General features: G+C 49.0%; 1 protein-coding gene across 1 annotated transcript; it reads right to left on the reverse strand.

Moving 5' to 3' along the window:
- Positions 1–1,459: 1,459 nt before the first annotated feature.
- Positions 1,460–10,526, reverse strand: Nrn1 (neuritin 1). Its single transcript, XM_027948314.2, has 3 exons — positions 10,207–10,526; positions 5,855–5,999; positions 1,460–2,679 (listed from the first exon to the last, which is right to left on the reverse strand). Exons 1-3 carry the CDS (start codon positions 10,259–10,261, stop codon positions 2,451–2,453), a joined length of 429 nt encoding a protein of 142 aa, XP_027804115.2. The 5' UTR covers positions 10,262–10,526; the 3' UTR covers positions 1,460–2,450.
- Between the last annotated feature and the right edge of the window lie 5,857 nt (positions 10,527–16,383).

Consider the following 16,383-nt stretch of genomic DNA (forward strand, 5'->3'; position numbering starts at 1 on the left):
ATTTGCAAATAGAAAACAAAACTATTATGGCAAAAAAGGATCAGAGAAGACTTTCCTTCTTTCTCCCCCTTTCCTCTCCCCCTCGTTGAATAGATTCATATTTAAAACAGGCTCCCGACAACTTAATTTGAATTCCAGGGGTTGAACTCGGGTTAGTATGATTCTGTTTCTATACAGACCAAAAATAACATTGAAACGAAACAAACAAAACCCAACTGTTTTCCAAAACAAGGAGCCTTTGGGGTTGAGTGACTGCTCCACGCAGGCGGCAGCGCAGAGGATCTCCTTTGGTTTTGCCTAAGAACAGGGAATCGACCCAGGAGAGAGCTGGCAGAGGGGTAGCGCGTAAAACTATTCCCGGGAGTGGCCCCCGCGCAGCGCGTGCGTGAACGCGAGGCCATAATAGATGCTGCCATTAAGAATCCGTGCAGCTTGCATTGCTCGGGGCGCAGGGACGCATGTGTTGCTGGAATTCAATCGTGGGGGGAATGCAGATTGGGCTGCGACCCACTGGGTTTGATTTATGAACTGTTACACTAGCGATTGTTTACACATTGCATTTCAGAGCCCAGGCTCACCCTCCCTGCGGCGGGCTGCGGGCTCCGCCGGGCGGGAACCTGCTGAGCCTTCAAGCTCTCCCTTCATCCTCCTCCCTTCCCTACACGCCCCCCCCCGCCCCCGCCCCACGCAGCCCCCTCTCCCCTCTACTTTCATCAAGAAATCAGATTTCGATTTCATTGAACGCAGAGACCTGCGTGCAGTTGTCCCTCCCCCAACCTACCCTCTGCCCGCGCGGACCCCAGATCTGGGTCTCCTCCTTTCTTGTTTACTCTGGAATGTTTACTTCTTCGTGAGGCCATGCGGGGCCTATAAATAGGAAAAAGTGGAAGCAGCTCGACTGCCAGATCAATAGGGCCCCGTCTCCTCGCCATTTCAGCTGAGCTGTCTTATTAATTATGAAAGGATTCACCTGATCCCTGCCAGGGAACAGTCTCTGCCCCTCGGCTGGAACCCTTAATGGCGGTTCCTTCGCAAGCTGCCTCTGGCCACCGCAGAGGAAGAGGCGAATCGTGGTTAGGGACCGGCCTGGAAGGATCGTGGTTAGGGCTCAGACCCACCTGAGGTGGGGGCAGCTGGCTGGCCACTCGGCATTGCGTCTGCCAGTGCCTTTTCCCCGGACGCGCAAGCCCAGTTTCTCCACTCCGCACCTAGAAGGGACCTCTGCTTTTGAATGAATACATTTTAAAACAATTTCCCTTCCCCCCTTTCAAGAATGAGGAATTTGGGGGTCGTGGCAAGGAGTCCTAGCTAAGGAGCATCTGCTTGAAGACTTCAGGTTATCCAGTGACTTTGTGAACACGTGAATTAATTGATCACCCGGCGTTCTATGTCCCTTGAGGTACCCAGAGAACTTGGTGGAGGAAACAGGCTCCGAGTAGGAAACAAAGCGACACCCCCATTTCAAACAATAACTTTTTATTTTATACTTCTCTATACTTTGTAGCAAATCTTTTTTTGCTGAATTTAATTTATAATAAACTTTTTTAAATTACATCTCTCTCTTTTTTTTAAAATCAAGGCTCTTTTATGTCAAAATCTTTTTTTAACTATATTTTAGATTAACATTTAACATCCCCCCCCCCTTGTGATCTATACCACTGGATATTCAGGTATTACTGTATGTGTAACAGCTGAAACGAGAGAGGAGGGAAAATAAAGGCAGTGGATTTGAAAGATGCATCAACAACAGCAGGTAAAGCTAACCCCTCAGTGACCTTAGCAGCATTGCTTCTGAGACCTTTTACCATGATGCCAGAGTTGCCAAACCCCTTCCTCTCTCCCTCCTACCCATAAAAACCTAAAGCCAATAATCTGTCATTTTGCTTTCTGGAGGAGAAATGTGCAGTGGAAATGATCAAAACAAGATACTGTGGAAGAAAGACGTGAGCGTGAATTATTCACCATATGCTTCCCACGTGGACATCTCTCTTGAATTCATTCCCCTGGCCTTCTCCTCTCCTCGCTTTCCTATTAGGAGGAGCCCATCATTTTTCATGTGATTAACATGATTAATATAGTAGGTGGCCCAGGGCCGTTCCTGAGATTCTTTTGCCAAAAAAATTAAAAATTAAAAAAAATGGGGGTGAGTTGCCGTTTTCATATTTTTGTGTGAAGACGGACTAAAGCTGAGGTCCGATTTTGGCTGTGCTTGCTCGCTCACTGATTGGTAACATTTGGCAAATTAAAACACAAGAAATCAAACGAAATTTAAAAAAAAAAAAAAAAAGAGAGAATCAGGATTTCCCACAATCCTATTATGAGTGTTTTTTTTTTTTTTTTTCAGCATCACAGAGAATCACAACGTCCCCAAAGAACGAATGGATCTTCCTCTCGATTTCCGGGAGCATGGAGTGAGTGTGGGTGGGCGCGGAGGGGAGGTGGCCCCGGGCTTAGAAGGAAAGCCAGGTCGCTAAAGCTGCCGAGAGAGACACCAGGAGAACTGGGAGCGTCGGGAGCAGGGGCCCCGCCGCCCCGTTGCCGCTGCCGCAGAGTTCGAATAAGCTGCCTTGGATGTTGAGGTTTTTGGATTCTTTTCTCAGTTTATCCCACATATCTTTCGCCCCTTCCTGGCAATCCGTAAGGGCTGTGACCGTGCAGCTGTGGAAATCCTCCCAGTATCTGGCGAGGAACAGAACAAAACAGAAGAAGCAGGATCATTTGGGGCGCGGAGAGGACCCTGGACCTGCGCCCCGGAGACTCCCCCTCTCACGGCCTCCTCGCCCATCTGCCAGGGCGCGCCCCTTCCTACCTGCTCTCGGCAGCCCTGGCTCTAGGGCTGCGCCAGGTCGCGACTCGTCGTCGGACCTTGGCCCACGCCAGAAGCGCTGTCAGAGCGGCTCGGGCGCCCCTTCACCTAGGTGGCTCCCCCTCTAGCTCGCCTGTGGCGGATTCGGCAGCCGGGTTGCACCCGCTGCAACTGCGCTGGCACACCTCGGCCTTCGCAAACAGATTGCTCGCCCTCCTTGGGGAAGGCTGGGAAAACAGTGCTAAGCCCTGCAAGCTGCCGCCCATTAATGCCTCTTAGCTTGCAAGATGGGTTACTTGCTCGGGTATGGCCCTCCCCTCTTGGCTTCTCACATTCTCCTCCCCCTCGCCCCTTCTGTCTCCCTCCTCCTCGCTGCGGTACTCTCGCCCTCGCCCTCCATCTCTCCCACTCCCACCCCCACCTCCGCCTTTTGTTTCCCGTTTCTCCTCATTCTCCCTCTCTTCGGTTTCCCCTTCCCTCCGTTTTTCTTCTCTTCGGTCCCCCTACTTCCTCTTTCTCTGCCTCTCCATTTGCTTCGGTCCTCCGAGGCCCTCCCGCCTTGCCCTCCACAGTCCCGCGGCTCAGATTCCATCCAGAGACTCCTGCCTGCCTCTGCCCTGCCCAGGTCGGTGAGTGGTGGTGCCCGCGCACCTGGCGCCTGCTCCAGGGCCTTCTCCCGCTTTGGCAACCCCTGCGCCCCAGGCCTGCGCGCTGGATGCTTCCTCTTCCAGTCTTTCAGGTGGGCTTACACCCCAGAGGTCCTCTCCCCCACCGCCTTCGGGGTGTAACGATGCCCACCGTTGCCAGCCTTCTAGGACCCGGCTCTTCGTCCTCCCCTTCCGGTCATTTCTCGCAGCAGAGCTTTTAACAGCACTTCCTCCTCCCAGGCTGGGCTGAGCTCCTAGCCCCGCCCCCACAACCTTCATCCAACCTGTCTTTCTTTTTTTTTTTTTTTTCTTTTTCTTTTTTTTTATTGTCCCCCTTTCTTCTGAAAACTCAAAATAGATCCCGAAACTAAATATAACCCCAAGCCGTGATCGATTCCTGGGGCGCTGTCTCCTTTCCGAGCTGGGTCGATCTGTGCGTCTCAGTAACTCCAGCCTGGCTCCCACTTCACCCTGGCCCTGGGAGTCAGAGAAAACAGCAGCAGCCCTCCAGGCGGTTTGGTTATAAGTACTCCTCTGTCCCTCTTCTGTTGCCCGCCTGGACTGTAAGCATGTTGAAGGCAACCATAGTGTTTGATTTATCCTTATTTGCACTCCCACCCCATCTTCTGGCTAATAGGGAAGTTATAAATGTTTGTTGGGTTGCCTTGGTTCAGATTGTCTTCTCATGACCCCTGTTGAGTCTCTAGTTTATGAGGACTAAGGAGGGCAGGGTGTAGGACTTTCAGGATTGTAATAAATAGCAAGATTCTGGCACACCAAGAAGCCCAGGGACAGCTCTCCTGCGGAGCTCCTGTGTAATTGCACCTCCCAAAGGATTTCTAAATTACTGCTTTCTTTATGTACCCCAAGATGGGGATAGGGCTTTCCTAGAAGAGGGACACACTAGAGAAAAAAAAAAATTCACTTGGGGGCTGGGAGAGGTGCACTTTATCCTGTTGAACAATTAGCACCACCAAGCGAAAGAGGCCTGGGCCCAACTATGGCCTGCAACCTCAGGGAGGGGCCCTCCTCACTCCAGGACCAAAGTCCTGCTAAAATATTTAAATAGCTTGAAAGTTCCAGAAAATGGCAGAGGCTTTGGTAATTCCTTTATATGTAACCTTGGCATGCCTTAGGAGATACATTCTTACTTTTAACCAGACATTTGGAATTAAATGCATTTGTTCCTACTCTGATAAGAAGGTATCAGCCACTTAGCTGCTTGGCTCCAGGTGGGTAAGAGGGTATTCAGGGAAGTATGTAGCAGGATTGACCTCCATTCAGTTGTAATTGAAATAAACTCTTCCCAGTTAGGGAGAGAAGACTTCTTCACAGTATAAAAAGAAAAGCCTGGAAAATGGTCATTTCAACGTCTGGGAATAAGGGATACCTCTTGCCTTGACTTTATCAGAAGGGTCATTATAGAGATGGCAGAAAGCAGCTGTTTTTGAAAAAAAAAATAAAGGCAGTGTCTGTTGCAGAGGTTGAGGAAATTTCTAAGGTCCACAGCAGTTAAAATGTCCCAGGTCTGCTGCAGTAGTGCTGTGCTGGTTACCTCATTTGCTAGTGGGAGCAGACTTTCTAGCTAATCTCTGACAAAACACCGCTGGGCCTGGCCATGAAGTCTCTCTCCCCTTCCTTTGGGCCTGCGGCAATCTGAGGAGACAGTGCAGATAGGGGAAGGGCTGGGAAAAGCATGGAGGATGGCTACCTCTAATTTAGGAAAGGACTACAAACTCAGCACAGTCACCAGACAGCCCAGACATTCTCCTCTTGTGCAGTCATTGCTACACAATAAAATATTATTTCAGCCCTTCTCCCAGAAACTGGAATCCTGGGCCTCCTTGCTTGCCCTGCATTTTCTTGGTGTGTTTTGAAAGGGCCATATATCACTGAAAGTGCAGATAACAGGCCAGTGACTATAGCCTCTAGGTAAATCTAGAATCACCCCCAAAAGGTCCTCAAACCCAAACCAACTGTTCAGGGTATTCAGCAGGTCACTTATCCTTGAGAGAGATAAGAATTAAGGTTTGCCTCAAAGCAAAGATTCTGCGGAATGAGGAACTGGTAGCAGGGTTCCTTGCCCCAGGCCTTCTCTCAGGTGGATTGGGTGCAGGCACCTCCTGTGAGCCCGTGAGGCTGCTGGGCGCTGCGATCAGGCCGCGGGTGGGAGTTCTTTCTCTGTAGTCCACCCCAGGCTATGGAGTTTCCTAAACCAGAGGACTGGGCCTAGGGACCAGAGGGCTTGTCCGTAGGCCTTGGCCTGGGGGTGAAAGCCAGAAGGCGGGAGTGCGCAGATTTACTCTGGCACTGTACGCTGAGCCCAGGCGGTTAGGCGCGGCACTCTGACCTCAGCAGCGCCCCCAGAAGAGAACCCCAGCGGACCAGAGAGGACACTTACGTGCACACGGTCTTGATGTTCGTCTTGTCGTCCAAGCCCTGCGGGTAGTTGGCCATACTGTCGCCCAGCTTGAGCAAACAGTCCGAAAAGCCCTTAAAGACCGCATCGCACTTGCCCGCTGCTCTCACGGCCTGCACCAGGTACGCTGCGGGGAGGAGGGTACACCGGTCAGCAGCGCCTTGACCCTGCCCTGATGCCCCAAGGCCCGCCCGGGAGTCCCCGACTTCTTGCTGCCTTGCCCCATGGAGCTGTGTCTCTCACTGCCCAGCCTCGGGGAGCACCGATGTCAAAGGTGATCAAAAGACTTGGCCTGGGGATGGCCGATATCCACCCAACACGACTCTGGTGCACACCGTCTGTGTGTGAACGGATGTGGGTTGAGTGGGAGAGAGGAAAGTCCATTCCTTCCAGCTCCTCCTGAATCGCGCTCTGTATCTTTTTCTGTTTCTATCGCCCCCCTTTTCTCACCTCCCTCATCTCTTTTATTTCTCTGTCTCCTCACTCCCTCCTTCGTCTCCCAGCACTCCCCCAGCAAGCCCTGTCACGTCTCTGGCAATGTAATCTTCCATTTCTGAGGACAGAGAGGGGGTCTGGACAACAGAGTGCAGGGGCGAGGCTAGCCTAGGAAGGCTGACAGGCGGGGGGCAAGCATCGGAACCAAGGCCATCTCGCGCCAGTAGCCCTTGGGCGCCCGGTCCTCGGTGGGTGCTCAGAATGAATGGATGAATAAAGTCTCTGGAAGCCACTGGAGGTCACCGAAATGGATTGTTTCATTATAAAACCGTGGAATCTGTTCCGCGAGAGACCCTTGGATGCACTCGCTTTTGCCCCACAGAAAAAGGCAGTTTACATTTCCCAAGACCCAAATGGGATTGATTTGTCCCGGCAGTCAGGGCCACAGGCCAGGCCGGGGGAACGGATGTGTCTGAGCGGGTGGCCCCAGGTCACCTACACTATCTCGGGTTCCCTGCTTCCTTCCACCGCTTCTGTCTGCCACTCACCTCCCCCCACACCCTTAACATCCCAGGAAAGGCCCGCCACCACTCCGGACAGCAGCGGAATTAGACCTTTCCTCTCCAGGTCCCAGACAGGCTGCTGAACGCCCGGCTCGCGGCCGCCTGGGACTCGCGGCCTCTAGCTCCAGGTTGCGTCAGAGGGTTGGGGGGGGGGGGACGGGATGCAAGATGGGGCGGCTGGAGAAAAGGAGGAGAAAACCCGGGCGGCACCGAGTTCCTTGCTCCTGGACTCAAGTCCACCAAACCCCGAGGCTCCGGACCAGAAACAGGCTCCAGGCCTGCGGGCGCTGCGGTGGCCATTTCTTTCCACCCTAAGGCCAACGAAACCAGCCCGAGACTGGATCCCTAGCGGCCAATAGCACTTGGGGCTCCAGGAAAGCGCTAGAGAAGCCCAAATCTGCGCGGTTGGGGCGGGGAGAATGTAGGGTGGCTCTTAGACTCGGCCTCTAGCTCCCAGGATTCGGTGCGCAAGCCTCCTCCGCAGTGTCCTGGCCGCTGCCGCTCGCGTGTGAATGTGTCCCGGGAGGACCGTGCACCTCTTCCCCCCGCGCACACACTCCCCCACGCATCCTCTTGTCCCCGAGCGCTAGGCCAGACGCAGACCAGGGGGAAGGTGATCGAACCCGCAGCAACCTCCGAGAGCTCACGGTGTACAAATTGCTGCAGGAAGAGCGAGGCGGGTCTTGCGTTTTATAATCCGGAACGGGAAATGCTGGGGAAGGGACCAGGGTTAACTTCGACCTCAGCTGGGGCAGATGCGTAAACCTTCAGAAACCTCCACAAAAATTAAATGCCCTTCCTTGCGACTACAATAATAGCAAATGGAACACTGACAGTATCTCATGAACAAATGAATATTTGTGATAATAAAACTCAAAGTGGAATCAACCCTATGCATCATCCTCTACTACGTTACGCACAGCGCTGCAGCGAAGAAACAAAATACAGACCACCCTCCCCCTCTGTCCCAGGTCTCTCCTCACCCCTTACCTCCACCCCTAAAAATTCGGTGTCGAAAAAGAGGCCCCTAAGACACACTGACAATTTTTAAAAAGGGAATTGGGGCTCGCTGGGGGCGGGAAGCGTTCTGTCACGTTATCTTTCTAGGCGCTGCTATAGAGAAGACCCTGCAAACCGCGCATGTGTGAGTGTGTGCGTGTGTAAAATAAGAAGTCGTGAAATTTTCTGTATTTTGCAACTTTGACTCCTTGGGCTCTAGCCTGCACCAGGAGGCCAGAGCCTGTGCATGGGACAGATTTTGCAGGTGCACGCGACCCTAGTAGGTCGAAGCCCGTGTCCCTTGCAGTCCTTTCTGAACCCGGTTTCTGCAAGTTTGGGCAGGCAACTCGGGCTCCTTCTCTGTCCTCCTTTGCGTCCCTGTCTTGTGCGGTTTCCATTCGTTCATTCATTCGTTCGACCTCTCATTCATTCCAAACTTCCTCCCACCGCATCTTCATTCGTTCACCACTCTCTCCTCTTCTCCGCCCCTCCCCAACCCCCACTTTTCTTGCCAAATGTCAGTGATTTGGGACAGCTCCCAGGCATGAATTAATAAAGACTGAGGCTCTGGTGCAGGAAAGGGCAGACATTAGGGGAAAAAAATACGTTCAATTTCAACTCCAAAGCCAACAAGCGGTCATTTTCAGTCTGAGGGTCATGTGTTCAAAACACATCCCTCATGCACAACTGCTTTTTAAATTTTTTTAAAATCCTCAAAGTAAGGTTATTTCCCACTGAGAAAACAGCACAAACCTTCTTGGATTAAAACCCCTGTCTCAAAAACAATTACCTCTCCTGTTCCCTAAAAATTCTCCGGCTAATTGCAAAATGCCACATACAGTTATTTGCAACATTTAAGGGATTTGCTGCCTTTAGAAATGTTCTTTATTTATTGCAGCTCTTTGAACTAATGTCAAACATTCAAATCAACCAGACTGGAAGCATTAAGTCATTCCTTAGAATTAAAGGAAAACAGCAACATCCTGCATGCACACACACACTAACATCCTATAATGTTCTTGGGGGAAAAAACAAAACAAACAACCAGATCTCTCAAAATCATGTTAGGTGCATAAAATCCCATTGCAAAGAATCAATTTTAATGTCCAGAGAACCCCAAATTCTGTGTCCTCCACATTTCTCATACAGAAAAATTGTTTTGTATTCTTTCTCTTTCCCCAAACCAATTCCCTAAAGCAGCCCCCACCAAAATACTGCAAGGATTTGTCTGCAAAGAAGAATGCTACAGCCTGAATTCATAGGAGATAACAATTCCCTCCATCTCCAAAAAAACCCGTTTGAAGAGTTTCTATTTTTTCTCTTGTCCATTCTATTAATAACCTGCTTCACTTTCACTTTTAGGCCATGTTAATTAATGTTCTGAACCGGCATCAAAAAAGGAATTTTTCTAATGCCTGCTCCCATAATGTTTTCTGCATTCTGGATGGAAAAAAAAATGTAAACTTTAAAAAGCCCCATGACAGTGTAACTACCAACTCAACATTCCTTAACATAAAATGGTGACTCAATAAATCCGTCCACAATCAACCCCAAACAAACAAAAATAACAAACACCCGACATGACATACTGCAAACACTTCTTAACCATTTCCTATGTACAAAATGCAGACAGTGTTGGATAAAGTAACAGGCAAACGTGTCTCAAAAAGTATATTCACGTATATTTGGCTCAGTTTACCCTCCTCAATGGTAAGCATAATAAAATATGTGATCTAGAGTTCCTGGTCGTTCTCGATTTGCTTCTGAACCGAGTCTGCGGTGCCCAGTGTAAATGCTGCAGCTAGGATATGGGGGGAGGGGGCGGGAGAATGACAAAGTTCTAAATGCAGCAGTTTGAGCGGAGCCCTGGAATATCTTCGCTTTCTGCACATAAAACTTTCCAGCCCTATCTGGCTAGCCATCTTTTTTCCTGAATTCACCTTTCGACCCTTCAAAAATAGTATCTTGCAGTATCGCAGGGGCCCATGCATTGCCCCAGAGCGCACCGAACCGGGTCTAGCCCCAGATAGGAAAGCAAACATGGATGGGCGCTTTGGAGGAAAACGGCGAGGGGGACGGTGGACCTCCTCTGGAAAAACCACCGGCCGACCAGCCGCACAATTTTCCTGGAGAACGTTTGGAGTATCTTTTTCTTTAGAAAAATTCAACCCGGGACGCCCAAGTTCTCGGGAGCCAACGCCACCCCCTCGGGGTTTTGCAGGTTTCTCTGCACCCCGGGGTGGCTGCAGGGCCAGCCGGTCCGCGCGTCCGCCCCTCTGGCCGGGACTGGTTGTCTCCGGCCGCCCGCTGAGAGAGCCGGTCCGGGCGGCCACTTACCTATTTGCACCGCGAGGATCAGTGAAATGTATCTGCCGTTCAACTTAAGTCCCATCCTACGTTTAGTCAAACCATTTGCGACCGCAGACCTTTAAATAGTTAGTTTAGAGAACGCGGGGGAAAGCTGGAAAATAGGCATTGCCAACAAGTTCCGGGAGCGACCGAGACTTTATGCACGGGGAAGGCAGAGGGAGGAGAGAAAGAGAGGGAGCGAGGAAGAGACCGAAAGAGAGAGAGGTGGAGAGAGAGAGAGAGAGAGAGGGAGAGAGAAAGAGAGAGAGAGAGAGAGAGAGAGAGAGAGAGAGAGAGAGAGAGAGAGAGAGGGAGGAAGAGCTGGGAATGGTTCACTCCATTAGGAGGGGGCGGAGGAAGTACAGCCTCACGCCCACGAGCAGGCCTGACGTGGGGGATGACACGGAACGATTTTTTTTTTTAATATAGACACCTTGGTAGAGAATCGCCATTTATAGTCATCAGAAGCTCAAATTAATCAGATATCTCCAATTAATGTGCGATCCGAAAGAAATCTTGTCTCCTGGGGGTGACCGCTTCCCCCATCCCAGCGACCGCCCCCGCCTCCTCCTGGTTTGCTGGGCCCCTCCAACCCCGCCCCCTCCCTGCGCAGAATGGGGGCTCCCTCTCCCCTCCCCGCCTGGAGCCGGGGAGTCCTGGCGCGCCCACTCGATTGTTTCAACCTGCTCCCCCTCCTGCAGCAGCTACAGTGAATCCAGCCCCCTTCCTACGAAGCAGCAGCGAGGTTTAAAGGAGCTCAAGCCGGAGAGGGAAAAGCGGCTAAGCCAACTCTATCAATTCAAAAGCCCCCAGTTGGCCTCCCGCCCCCTTGCACTTGCCTACCCTCTTTTTTCTCCAACCCTGCAGCTGAGCTCTGGGCGCAGCTTGGAGCGCGTGAGCACACAGCTCGGCCCCCGGCACGAGCATACACTCACACACATGCGCCCACACGCACTACACGCGAGCGCGCGCGCACACGCCCAGGCCCCAGGGGTTTGGGCCGCACACGTGGGACCCCCGAAATATACACAGCGTACCCTCTGGATTTCACCACTCACAAGACCCCCCTGGGCAAAAGGCTGCTTCACAAGACACCGCGGACACCTATATTTGGGGGGGGGAGGCAGGACACCGGGAAAGAGCCTCTGCTGACAATTTTTCGGATACTAGTGATTTACAAACTCTAAGCGCTTTAGGAAATTTCCAAGGCAAGCGCTAGTGTGCATTCCTGTTTCTGATCTTGATGCGTTTCTTGGGGTTGGGTCCCACTCACACGTACACACACGCACACACGTACATCACGTACGCACACGCACACCCGGACCCGTATACACCTGCACTGTCTTTTGAAGATCCCGCACAGACCCTGTGTAGACGCAGCCTACTTAATCTGCAGTTGCATTTGTGCAAAATGCTGCAGAAGACACACTCAGTCGAGGATGAAAAATAGTTATTTCCTTTCTAAACGCTGTTAAGCTTTGGGTTTCTTTTTACTTCTTTTTCTGCGTTGTCTCCCACTCCCAATTCCTTCACCAAAGCTTAAAATTCTAATTTCTTTGATGAAATACTACAGAAGGCATCGAATAACTTTTCCCTTAAGCCTGGGGCGGGGGGGGGGCGGAGAAAACGATTCCCCCACATTTTGCATATGAGAGAATGTCAAGCTATGAAATAAGGTAGAAATGCAAACGAATTAAGGGGATATGGCATGAAATTTGTCTCTCCAGTCAGTGTGCCACTTGCATGCCCATCTTGGCTTCCCCATACACAGTCATTTGGAGATGCACAGACAGAGAAAGGGAGAGAAAGGTGCAAAATAAGGAGAGGGGGGCGGTGGGACAGGCTGTGAAGGGTGAGGGGCTGACGCGAGAGCCGCAGGGATTCTGATTGCAGCACTTGGTTCAGCGGAGCGCCTGCTCTGGTTGGCGGCTTCCCGCGTGCGGGGAAAACCACAGACCCCTAGGTAGCAGCCCAGGCCCTGGGGGTGGAGCCGCGGAGATACATTGCCCCGCCCCTGCTGATGTCACCGGCCGGCGGGCGGGGCGGCAGGGGGGCTCGCCTTTCCGGCGTCCCAGGGCGCCGTGGTGGCACCGGTGTTTCCTTTCCCTGCTTGCTCCAAGGCTCCGGGAAGAGCTGGAAAATAAATAAATAAATAAATTTTAAAAATGGGCGTGTAAGGGGCGGGCCGCGGACTGGTGGCGAGAGGGGGGCGTCCCTCGGACCCGCCCCAGACTTCCTCCAATGGCAGAGCGGGAGGTTGGCCCGGGGGGTGGGGCCTCCAGGGGTTTCGCAGCCCCGCCCAGCCTCTGCTTCTGCCCCTCCCGTCGGGGTCTGGCGCTCCTGGCCCGCTCTGCTTTTCCCTCGTGGGCTGGGAGCTGAGTCTCCCCCAACGTACTCAGACCTTTACAGAGCTGACTTGGGGCAGCTTAAGTTTTTTTGTTTGTTTGTTTGTTTTTTGCCTTCAATGACCTTGTCTTCCACCGGGGATCTTCCAAAACGTTTTCTGAGGATGCCCCGGGATTCTCCCTGGCCCATCTCTGTTACCCTGAACTTGAAAGTCTTTAGGGGTGTGGGAGGAAGCAGCAATGAAAAGCTAAGTAAAGCTGAGAGAAGCAGGGTGCTGGAGAACTGCCGCCCGAGGTGACCCGCGCTTGCGCACGGTTCCCCGCACACCTGGGGCGGGGTGTGTGTGAGGGTCCTCTGTAGTGCAGCTGGGGCCACGGTGCCCCGCCGCCGCTGTGCTGGCTTTTCCCTCCTGACTTACCTCCCCTGCATCCTAGCCTCCCCTTGCTGATATGGGTCTTCGTAAAAGTGATGGAGTGAGAGGCCAGCAGAGTTAGTACTGTCCATCAAGGGTTTGGGGGATGAATAGTTGAAAGCAGAAGCTAACGGTGTTTTTGTTAGCAGTGGAGGCTCCATGCAGACTTGGTTCTTTCGACTTCTTTAAAGCTTAAAGCAATCCCTGGTTGCCAACTCATGCTGGCTATTTGGAAGCAGTGGGGTAACAGCCCTAGTTAAAGATGGCCATGGAGAACATGGACTCTTATCAATTTGAAAAGCTCATCCCATATCACATTTGAGGTGAGAGACACATTTCAGAGACCAGTGAAGGACAGAGAAACTTGGGTCGTAGTCAAGATTCAGATGACCTTTGGTGTCTCCCACACTTCTCAGGGCTGCAGTTACCTAATCTGAAAAGAAACGAAGACAGGACTATTGATGCAATCTCATAGACTGTTTTCAACTTCGAAATTTCGCGAACCAGAGCTTTTCTAGGTGGATGGATATATTGTTCAACAAAGAAAAAGAGGAAGAAAGGAAGGAAGAAAGAAAAAGCAAACTTTGGTGCTATTTGGTCCTGCATGTTGAACTGAACCCCCTAAAGTAGGTCTGCATAATTAAGGCATACATATGCAAAACTCTTTATCTTTAAAGCTACTAGGAAGAGACCATGCTTAATTGTAAGCCTGGTTGGCACTAAATTTCCTTTCTCCAGTTCAGGTTTTTACCAGCCCCAGTTTGGCTGAGAAGTAAGTATATGGTTGATTCCTCAATTCATTTGCCTTCAATGACCTTGTCTTCCACCGGGGATCTTCCAGTTGATTCATCAATCCATCACAAACAGACTTCCCAGAAACTGCCATCTCAAAGATATCACCTTGAACTTATTTGCAATTGCCAGGGCCACTAGGAAATTCCATCTCTGTCTTCTGGGTCAGAAAAAATCCTCTGCAATATTAGAATAGATTGGTCTAGCAATATGTCTCCCTCAAAAATTCAGTTGCTCATTTTTTAACCTTCAATTAAAATCTTTAATCAAAATATGAATGTAAATGTGTATAGCTTTTACAGTTGAGAAAACTATGTTATATTTTAGCAATCATCTAAATTAAGAATGGAGTGAAATTTTTATGGAAATATATTGGTAAGGATCACATTAAAAATCCACTTTGGAAGGCCTGTATGTACCTTTGCATGTGCTACTTGATAAAGTGATATTTTTCACTCATTAGTCATGAGTCTCCAAAATTAGTTGAAATATCTAGGCTTGATTATGGTTGATTGAAGAAACCTGATTTTAACATAGAAATTTGAATTCTTGAAGCAAATGCTGTGTTTCAAATGTATGTGAGGAATTGGCTTTCTTCTTAAAAATAAACATTTTTTAATGGAACATACACATAGAATAATGTACAAGGTTAGGATGTACAGCCTGTGGATTTATCACAAAGTGAACATTTCCTACTCACACTGAAACAGTATGAAGAGAATTTAGCAACTATATGTGACCTGTATTCCCACACAGGTCCAGGAGCAGAATGGGCAGAGAGATTGTTGTGACAGTTGGAAAACCTTGGATGAGGTCTGTGAATTAGGCAGTAGTTTTGTACCAGTATCTGTATCCGAGTGGAGGGCTGCATGCTAATTATACAGGACTGTGTCTTTGTTTGGGAGTGATACATATTGGAGTATTTAGGGATGATGAAACATCTGTTGCTTGCTTTAAAGGATTCAGAAAAGGAATAGTTATACTGGTGATAAATAAATAGACAACAATGGAACAAACAGTCAAAGGTTAATAGCTGGGGAATCTCTAAGGGAAGGGGCACTTGAATTCTTTGTATTGTTTTGGAATTTTTTTAAGTTCCAAGTCATTTCATAATTAATTGTTTTAAAAAAAATCAACTCCAGGTGGATTTAAGACTTTGCTATGGTTTGTATAGGGTTTGATGTGTCCCTCAATGGGTTCATGTATCTAAACTGAATCCCCACTGTGAGATATTGAGAGAGTGGTAGCTCTCTCTGACTGTGATGTTCAGATGAGAGGCCATTGGGAAGTGATAGGATTAGGTGAGGTCATTAGGGTGGAGCTTCTGTGACTGAATATTGGTGGCTATATAAAAAGACACATACTCCCTGTGTCTTTCTGTGTGATGCCCTTTGCTACACCAGGACTCTGCCAGCAGAAAGGCCACCCTCCCCCATGTAGCCCCTCAACATTGGACATCAAGAACCATGATCCAAAAGAAACCCTTTTACTAATGAAGTTATACTCAGACATTTTGTTATAGTAATGCAAAACAGTCTAATACAAAGACCTAACTGATCAAAACAAAGCTTTCAAATACTAAGTGAAACATATAAAGATTTTTAAACTTTAAACAAGCATAAAACTGTGAACTGAAAAAGACTGATAAACTTTATTATATTGAATAAAAAATTGTCAATTTACATCTTAAAGAAAATAAAAAAGAAAATTACCAACTGTCACAAAAATTGGTATAAGAACTTAAGCACTTTGTAAATCAATATTTAAAAAGCATGTGTACACACATATGCACATTCACATACACACACACACAAATAAACTTCTCAGAAAAGAAAGCCTATGTGGTTTATTTTAGGGATGCAGTTAAAATGTTTTAACATTAAAAAAAATCTTAATTTCTGTGTCCTTTAGGTCCTGAATGTTTTTTTAAAATATTTATTTTTTAGTTTTAGTTGGACACAATTCCTTTATTTTATTTTTTTATTTTTATGTGGTGCTGAGGATTGAACCCAGAGCCTCACATATGCTAGGAGAGCACTCTACTGCTGAGTCACAACCCCAATCCCAGGTCCTGGATGATTTTTAAGATGACAAGGCTTATATAGGATGACCTCCCTGTGATCTGTCTGAAGTTTTAAGTTTTATGCATTGACCACTCATGTGTGGTGGGATTACCTCTGAGAGGAAGCTGTGTTCTCTGCCCATCTCATTGGGATGAATAATGTCACCCACTGGTGATGTTAACTTGGCATGATGTCTGCCAGGTTTCTCTTAAATTCACTGTTTCTCCCTTTGTAACTGATGAGTCCTTTGTGGGGAAGTATTCTGAGATACACTGATATGTTAGCCCTCATCTGTCTTCCTCCCAACAGCATTTTAACCTCTATTCACTGCTCCTGTCTGAAATCACCACATCTGGAGTGCTTAATAAAAGGTGATTTTCTATTTTTATTATTTCTTCTAAACTTATTACTTGGCATTCTACTACAGGGAATAGGCTTCATTTCTTATTCATTCGTTCGTTTGTTTATATTTGCCTGGACTCATGTATTCCTATTGTATTATTGTGCTGTAATCCATTTTTATCTTTATTTGGATGCTCATGTTCCTCTATT

This window comes from Marmota flaviventris, chromosome 6 (assembly GCF_047511675.1).
Source record: "Marmota flaviventris isolate mMarFla1 chromosome 6, mMarFla1.hap1, whole genome shotgun sequence".
NCBI lineage: Eukaryota > Metazoa > Chordata > Mammalia > Rodentia > Sciuridae > Marmota > Marmota flaviventris.